The sequence below is a fragment of the Amphiura filiformis genome, chromosome 2 (genome assembly GCF_039555335.1).
Source record: "Amphiura filiformis chromosome 2, Afil_fr2py, whole genome shotgun sequence".
NCBI classification, from domain to species: Eukaryota; Metazoa; Echinodermata; class Ophiuroidea; order Amphilepidida; family Amphiuridae; genus Amphiura; species Amphiura filiformis.
The window spans coordinates 94,105,679-94,115,140 of NC_092629.1; the positions used below are offsets into that span (position 1 = coordinate 94,105,679).

The following is a 9,462-nucleotide window of genomic DNA, read 5'->3' on the forward strand; positions in this document are numbered from 1 at the left end:
GTTCGCTGCATAATGGTAAAAATAGCCTTGACCTGAAAAAGGGCGAGAGGTACCATATTTACGGATTCAGCCTAAATTTAAAATTGATATAAAACGTTTGTTTTTTGATCGATTACAAAAATTAATTTTTGTCGTATAAAGAAATTGTGTCTGGCGTTATATACACCACAGTTTTTATTCCTTTGACTTCTTCAAATAATTTTTTTAATGATAGAGTGAATCCCCTGACCCTCTATAATTACGCACAAAAGATCGAGTCCCCTTAACGTTTTCCTGTCACCAGGACCAAAAAAAAATAATAGAAAGGCTACTTGGAAATTTGATGATCATACCTAGCATGGAGGACAGGCCTAGGCAAAAAAAACCTTTTTTTAATAATTTCTCCGCAAGGGTCATTTATGTCGACAAATTGTTCGCAAATCCACAGCAGGGTTGCAAATATACCATATGTCACTCGGAGTGCGACAATTTGTAAAGATAAATTTATCACAGGTAAAATTTCTATTAATTTGGCCATTCGTCTGCATATTACCAAAAATAATGCATTTTGGGCCACCGTTTCTCCATGAACGTCATTTATGTTGACAAATTGTTCGCAAATCCACAGCAAGGTTACAAATAACCATACGTCACTCGGAGTGCGGCAATGTGTACAGATAAATTTATCACAGGTATTTTCTATTAATTTGACCATTCGTCTGCATATTACCAAATATAACCCATTTTGGGCCACCGTTTCTCCGCGAACGTCATTTATGTCGACAAATTGTTCGCAAATCCACCGGTTAGTTTTAAGGATATAATACACAAGTCGAGTCGAGACAAAGCGAGTCACGTAATTTCTCAAGTCACATCGAGTCATGAGTATCGAACAATTTTTTACATTTCGCTTTGTTTATTAAAATACTACTTTAAATATACTAGGCCTATGTGTATAGTGTACTATTTAAATTACTTCAAGTTATTAACCACCTTGCTTGATTTATATTTTATAATATATAGCTTATTGGTCTGGGTATAATACAACATTAATGCATTATAGTTCTCTCATGTCAATGCATGTATTAATCTTGAGCATTTCTTGAGTGATAACTATGTAACCCCATGAAATACTGCCCTCTATAACAAAAAGTTCTCCCAAGTGACCAGGTCCAGGTCACACCCACCTACACTACTAGCCAGCACTGTGCCACATACCATCATAGAAAGAGGACCAAACCAAAACCCTCATGGACAGTCATCTTCTTTTATTTACCCACACTGGATTTGATAACTTGGATATTCGTATCATTTAAGATCATTACCCACGTTGGACTTGATAAATTGGATATTCGTATGCAGATATATATCATGCAGATATATCCATGTATTCGTCAACTCAGACTGTGATTTTAAGATCATCCTACTATTTGTTTCTCCTTCTGTGACACTCCCTTGGATCGCACCATCTATTGGCTCTTTATAGGTGGTTTCACTGCTTATTTTCTGGTACTTTTATTATTCATAATGATCATGTCATGGTTTAAATTTTTGTCTAAATAATATTTCAATCACCCCTTGAAATATATTCTGATTTGTTAGTTCTGATATTTCTTGGCATTGGTATTTGATTAATACCATTATCATTTTGCTATTACAAAGCTAATTATTGATTATACCAAATGACTCGGATCGCATTTGCACAGCGTTCATTACGTTGAATTAATGATTTTATGTATTTATTGTTTTGGAAATTCAATCTCAGTAAAGTTTAAGTTGTTTTAGATTTTATACTTTAACTTTACAAGAAGGCCTTTAAAATATCAATGTGAGCTCAATCTACCAACTTGATTACTTGAACAACTGTATTTATTATAATTGTCATAGTAACCCATGATTTTCAAGATGATCTTACACTTGACCTGACCTCAATTGAACTTTTATGTAATGTTAGCAAAATATACCATGTCCTGGTCAATACCAAACAATGCCTGATAAACATTAGTTTTCTATAAGTTAAAGAATGTGCCAATTTGGGCGTGCTCAACACAACAACACCATATAAAGTATAGTAAAGTGCTTGGTCATGTTATTAGGTGTATTTTAGCACCCAAACTGCAAGAGAATTTCTTTTGAAACTTATTCAAGCATAATTCAACAAAACCATTGAAGTGACAAGTGTTGTTGCAAATTATCACCCAAAGTTATTTAGCATGCACCCAAAACTGCCTCATATATGCACAAGGACATTCTATTGTCAGAGGCACAAAGCCTAAATACCTCTCCTTTTATTGATGATGATTTTATCTAAACATTGGCTGCAGATAGTTCTAAAGATGTTATTTTACTTAAGGAATAAGATTTGCATATTATCCTTCCCTGTACAACTCTATGTAGAGATTTATTTTATTATCATTTAATATGAGAAGGAAGTGCCATGTATATTATGTTAAACTAGGCGGTTACCCGTATTTGGCGGTTCTCGGCTGTAGCGATTACCTGGCTGATGGTGAATGTACTCACCAACTTTTATGCCCATAGGACAGTATTTACTAATTTGACCTCAGATGACCCTTGTGACCTTCCAAAATTTGGCTCTAAATGTTGACTGTACCCACCACGTTTCATGCCCATACGACAGTTTTTAGTAAGTTGACCTTAGATGACCCCAAAATGACCGTCCAAAACTTTGACTCTAAAAGTTGACTGTACCCACCAAGTTTCATGCCCATGCGACATTTTTTACTAATTTGACCTCAGATGACCCCTGGGTGACCCGGATGACCCCAAAATGACCGTCCAAAACGTTGACTCTAAAAGTTGACTGTTTCATGCCCATACGACAGTTTTTACTAATTTGACCTCAGATGACCCCTGGATGACCTCGGGTGATCTTGGCCCACTAACTGAAACAAACTTGTCTGAGGTCCAGATGCACCCACCCACCAAGTTTGAGGAACGTGCAACCCCTAGTCTCCGAGAAAATAGGCGGAAAACAGTTTTTACTAATTTGACCTCAGATGACCCCGGGTGACCTTGACCCACTAACCAATACAAACTTGTTCCATCTTAGGTCAAGATGCACCTACCCACCAAGTTGCATGCCCATATGACAGTTTTTACTAATTTGACCCCTAGATGACCTCTGGTGACCTTGACCCACTAACCAATACAAACTTGTTCTGTCCCGGGTCAAGACGCACCCACCCGTCAAGTTTGAGGAACGTGCGACCCCAGTCTCTGAGAAAAACAGTTTTTACTAATTTGACCCCTGGATGACCTTGGGTGACCTTGACCCACTAACAAATACAAACTTGATCTGTATGGGGTCAAGATGCACCCACCCACCAAGTTTGAGGAACGTGCGACCCCTAGTCTCCGAGAAAATAGGCGGACAGACAGACAGACAGAGGCACAGAGTCACAGACAGAGCCACAGACCACCAGTATTATTATATAGATATTTCTTCATGTAGCATCAAATAGGCCTTTGGATTCAAACTACTTTAAATGAACTTGCCACAAACATTCAGATATTAATTATTAAATTTGAGATTACACATACAGATGTAAGTATTAATATTAAACTATAATCTAGTCAACTGGACTTACTATTTTTGAGTGGGAAATTTTCACGTCCAATCCTGAACGCATCATCAGCCCTACTGATGTTGTGGCGGCAAGTTTATTGACCTGTGAAACGGATGTTGTAGTATCACAGGTCACCACCTTTGAGTTCAACCTGAGAGGTATCTTCCTGATCGCTGAACTGTAGGCCCCGGCCAAGTTGTGACGTAGGCCGCCTCCCCTGTTAAGTGACGGCTCCTCCCGTTTCACGTAAATCGCTTCTTTGACCCCTCTCAAAAACCATCTGCTTTCTCTGTCCAAGATTTTCACATCCTTGTTATCAAAAGAATGCTTTGTAATGTCCAAATGCGTATAGACAGCGGAGTCACCGCAACCAGTGCTGGCTCGTCTATGCTGGTACATGCGTTTAGCAAGCGTTTGTTTAGTCTCCCCCATGTACAGCTCTTCGCATCCACTGTCTTGACACTGAATCGCGTAAACGATGTTGCTTTGCTTGTCTTTAGGTTGTTTATCCTTGGGGTGGACTAGCGCTTGACGTAAAAAGTGTTCTTGGGTTTGAAAGATACCGGTACCCCTTTATCACGAAAAATCCGACGGAGTTTCTCTGAAAGTCCGGAGATGTAGGGATAGTGATGTTCCTACAAGTCACCTCACCGTCATCCTGAGTCTTACGTGCGGGAGCGGTTTCGTCGGTAGATTTGGTCTGAGCGAGTGCTTTGTGAAAGGTCCAATTACGGTAACCGCAAAGGTTCAGTGCTTTTTGTAGATGTTCCTGTTCCTGTTCCTTCGCGTCCTCACTAGAGGGAATAGTTCTCTTTTTACTGACACGGCGACCACCGATATCTACTCTCTTTCCCTCAAACAACAGATACTGATCTGTGTGCGTGTCCTTGCGGTATACCGATGTTTCTAGGCTGCCATCGCTTTGCACTGTAACCAAACAGTCTAGAAACGCAAGTTTGTTGTCTTTCAGTTCTTCCTGCGTGAACTTGATATGTTCATTGACATTGTTGATATGATCGTAGAAAGGGGCTAGTTGATCTTTACGTAGCTTCACATAAGTGTCATCAACATAACGATACCAGTGCGAAGGGGGCCAGCATACGATGTAAGGGCCAACTGTTCAAACTGTTCCATAAACAAGTTTACGACAATCGGTGATACTGGTGATCCCATTGCGCAACCATGGCGTTGTCTGTAGAACTTGCCATCGTAGACAAAGTAGGTCGTATTCAGACATAATTCAAGAACTTCACAAACTTGATCCGGACTGAGGTCTGTGCGCTCCTTTAGGGTATTATCCTTCCTAAGAATTCGCGAACACAGTTCACCGCTTCCTTAGGTGGTACGCATGTAAACAACGCTGAAACGTCATACGAAGTTATGGTCTCGTTGTCATCCAAATGAATGTCACAAACTTTGTTAACAAAATCTGGAGTTGACAATGTGATGTTTGGATTTCCAACCAGCGGTCCAATAATATAAGCGATGTGTTTTGCTACATTATAAGTCACCGAGTCCACGCAGCTAACTATAGGTCTCAACGGAGCATGCGGTTTATGGATCTTTGGCAGACCGTAGAACTTGGGTATCGACTCGCCCGGGTACAATTTGTGATACAAGTTGCGATCAATAACCTCCAGATTTTTCAAGGTTTTGGAGACAGTCTATCACTTTCTTACGATATCCACTAGTGGGGTCACGCTTTTGTGGCTCGTAAGTCTTGGTATCATTTAGCAATGCACACACCTTGCTATGATATTCAGTCTTATCTAACACAACAGTGCACCTACCCTTGTCCGCTGGTAAAATAGTGATGTGTCATTATCTCCACTAAGGGTTTTGATAGCTTCTCGTTGCTGTTTGTTCAAATTCGAGTTCAGTCTTCGCGTTAACAAGGCAAGATGGATTTACTTTTGACCTTAAATCCTCCGCGTCTGATGTGCACAAGTTGTTGTGTTTAATAGCAGATTCAGTAGCAGTGATCAAATCAACATGCGGTATCCGATTAGGTGCCACAGAAAAGTTCAATCCTCTTGCTAAAACATCCTTTCGGTCTCAGTCAAAGGACGACTAGATAAATTCTTAACACTCTAGATACCCCTCAGGTTGAACTTCAAAGGTGGTGACCTGTGATACTACAAACATCCGTTTCACAGGTCAATGGACTTTTGCCGCCACAACATCAGTAGGGCTGATAATGCGTTCAGGATTGGACGTGAAAATTTCCCACTCAAAAAATAGTAAGTCCAGTTGATTCTAGATTATAGAACTTGAATATTAATACTGTTTACTACCTGGATGAATGATAATCTTCACAAACGTATACAGATGTAAGCAAAATGCAGTAATATTAGTATACATGGCTAAGCGTCGAGTAATTTGTGTACTGAACTATAGTGGTTAATGTTGAACCCTAAGTTGTGCTTTGTATGAACTGTTTGGATTATGTCATTATGTGATGAGAAAAGCTCATGTAAGAGTAGAAGTTAAAACTATTCACCCAAGATTATTGTATTGCCCAAGTCAAACTGACAATGTAGCTCAATTGTCGTAGAAGGTAGCAATACTACTGGATTAGATCATAATGCCAAGTCACATTGATTACAGATGTTCCTCTAATGATATTTCTCCCATAAATAATTTGTATAAATAATCATAGTTTTCCGGTATATGTTATGGAAAATTATGAAAGATCCTGAAATTAGTCAAGTCTACGAAGCGATTATTGATTGATTGATAATGTTGTGAAATGACGTATTATTTGGTTTTAAAAGCAAGTTAACTTTTAAAATACGTCCAATGAACTGTGGAAGAGAACAGGACTCAGAATTCAGGATTCATATCTTTATAGGAACTGAAGATTTCTTTATCATCGTGTGAAGTGAAGTTGTACCAAGACTCAAGATAGAGGATCAAGATTCAACAAGTTTATAAATGACGACATGAACTCACTTATGCGCATGCAATAAATTATAACCAGTTTAAAATATATACGGATCCATAAGTTTTTTTTGTAGTTTATACTAGTGCATAGGATTAGAGTGAATAAAGTAATTATATAATGTTATTATTGGTTTCCAGAATTCTAATTTGGGTTACAACTATGTATCTCAATGTTGGGTAAAATCGTGTTAAATGTTTCTGGTAGATCGTTAGTATAATGTTTGAACATAAAGCTGTTCAATTCAAGTTTTAAACTATTATAAAACATTTTAATAAAGTAGAGAGAGTGGGCTGGAATATTAGTAGCGATTTGAAATAGTTTGTATATAGCACACGTTTCTAATCATGCTACTGTAAGTAGAGATTAGCAGCATTTCACATACCAGCACACTTATCACTGCAAAAGTGTGTCTAGCATGGAGACATGTCCTCAGTAGACATGTCTTAATTTAGTGTCTTTGTGCAAGTCACATACCATAACCACATGTCTTGTGGTTAGTCATGACTTTATGCATATGAGTCATGTCTAGTTTAGAGACATATGAAATTGCGATAAGACACGACTCGAAGAATTAGTGACTTGTTAGAAGTCACTTATTCGATAATGCGTCTTTATTATGACATGAAGTAAGACATGTCCCATTCTGTTCTTATAATTAAGACATGACTTTAGGCTAGCTACATACTGTGTTGATGTCTTGTAGCTAGTCATGTCTTAGATAAGGACATAGCTCAAAGTCCTGCCTTTCCACAAGCCATGTCTCCATCCAAGACATGACTTGCATAAGGACATGGCTAAAAAGTGGCTTCAAAGTCGCGTCTTAAAATAGTAAAATAGTGTCCTCAGGTAAGACACAATTTTGCAGTGTATGTTAGGTTTTCATAAAGACAACTCCAAGAAATTTGGTATGATTGATGTTGTCAAATTTGCAGCATTATCCAATGCAATATTTACCGACGAGCATTTACTTCATCACTTCTATCATCGTTTAGCACAGTTCCCCTGAAACCATAATAATATTAATATTCTAGACTATTCTAGATTATATAATGCTATTTTCCGGGACTATTTTATTCGCGGTTCTCGGGTTGGGTGGTTCTTGTGACTATCTCTTATTACCCAACACCCGTTACCCATATAGGCCTACTTGCCCTGACGTTTTAAACTACTAATAGGCCTCTGCACGTGTGCCGTTTTGGAATCCGATGAGATGCACCTGCACGATTAACCTGAGGGTTGTCAGAGGCATACTGACATCCACTCCTACGGGAGAATCCAGGGGGGGGGATGAGCAGCCAGCTCATTCCCTTGCCGGGTGGTAGTACCATATAGCCCCCAGATCCTGTCTGGGTGACCAACAGTGACCGAGCTACTTAACATCAACGTAGCACTCGTCAACCCGCAACAGTGGCCAGCGTGACGAGTTAGGGCCACAACCCCCAACTAATATGGCAGCACAAAGTATGAAACGGCCCTCAGTCCCCAGCAGCTCTCAAGTCCCTGACCACGGGAGCGGTTATGGTGAGGCGAGAGTAGAGGGTGCTAAGAACCACTGGGAAAGGACAGGCTCCCTAAAGGAATTGCCTATTTGCACATATAATGTGCGAACCCTCCTTAGCGAACCAAAACTTCATGAGTTGGAAAAAGAACTTGATCATATCACATGGGATATCCTCGGCCTATGCGAAGTTAGACGTCTGGAACTCAAGAGTGGACACATGCTTTACACAAGGGGCAAAGATAATAACAGCACTGGAGGAGTCGGCTTCCTAATACGAAAAGACTTGGCATCAAATGTTGTAAGCTACAAAAACCAGTCGGACAGAGTAGCACAAGTCATCATCAAAAGAGACCTTGCGAAATGAAGTTACTTTAACTTTAACTTTAACGTCTAGAGGATTATACGCGAGAATCTATAGTGTGCCGTAAATTATGATGAAATACGTCATAATTTAGAACAATAGTTTGCCTATTTCCTCATAGACTACATAATTACCACTTATGTATTATCCAGTTAATAGACCAATTATTGGAAATCTAATTTGGTTGGGTAATAAACATGCTACATGTTGCTGACAATCATTGATTGATTTATATGAAAATAATTTTTGTTCCAAACGTCACACTTGATATATAATTTTGTGTGCTCATGGCGTACACCAAATCAGCTTGCGGAACCAAGTTTTTAGCTTGACTTCAACGCCAAGGGATTAAGTTCCCGTAAAATGGTCTGGTTTTACTTGAGCCAGCAGTATACGATACTTCTGGAAGAGTAAAGCAGGTGCACAACATTTTTATATATAACATGTCATAGGTTGTGCCTGGTAAGAGAGGGGGTAGGGAGGAGGAGAGTGAGGGCATTGGAAGTGGACAAGGAGGTGCTTTGCTGGTAGCCAGGGGGGGCTCCCCGTGGGACGTCTTGTCTTCCTTCTTGACCCTCCCCTTTTGGATGCTGGCCGCCGTGATATTTTACGCCCATTTTTGTAAAAACGTTTGCCTTTGAGAATCTGCCCACGCCCTCCTAACAGAAAAACCCTGACAAAATCACTGGGGAGGGGGAAACAGGAGTGCGAGTGGGTTATTATAGGAGGGTCAAGTTTGAGAGAGCGAGTACAGATAGAGGGGAGAAGGAGGGGAAAATAAGGAGAATGTAGGGAAGGAGAAACATGAGGGGAAGGGGGAGAGAGATTCAGAAGGAGGGGAAAGAAATAAAGAATATGTATTTCATTAGGCTTTGCGAAGTAAATTGAATATGAAATTGACAAAGCTGACGAGCCTTTATTAAATAATATTATATATAGGCTAAGATATTAATTGAAACGTATAGGGCCTAGCTAGTTTCAAAATAATATGATAAGGAGATTAACGCTGGGTCCCGACATAATCCATGTTGAGTGGTATCGCGAGTTCATTCATGTTTACTCAAACAAAGCTCTTAAGGTAGAGTCT

At 39.5% G+C, this 9,462-nt stretch overlaps 1 protein-coding gene across 1 annotated transcript; it reads left to right on the forward strand.

Moving 5' to 3' along the window:
- The first annotated feature begins 7,961 nt into the window (after positions 1–7,961).
- Positions 7,962–8,378, forward strand: LOC140145003 (craniofacial development protein 2-like). The gene has a single exon (XM_072166797.1). It carries the CDS (start codon positions 7,962–7,964, stop codon positions 8,376–8,378), a length of 417 nt encoding a protein of 138 aa, XP_072022898.1.
- Positions 8,379–9,462: the final 1,084 nt, after the last annotated feature.

Excerpts from the sequence above, each read along its gene's own strand:
- LOC140145003 (XM_072166797.1), top strand. The coding sequence starts at position 7,962 with ATGGCAGCACAAAGTATGAAACGGCCCTCAGTCCCCAGCAGCTCTCAA.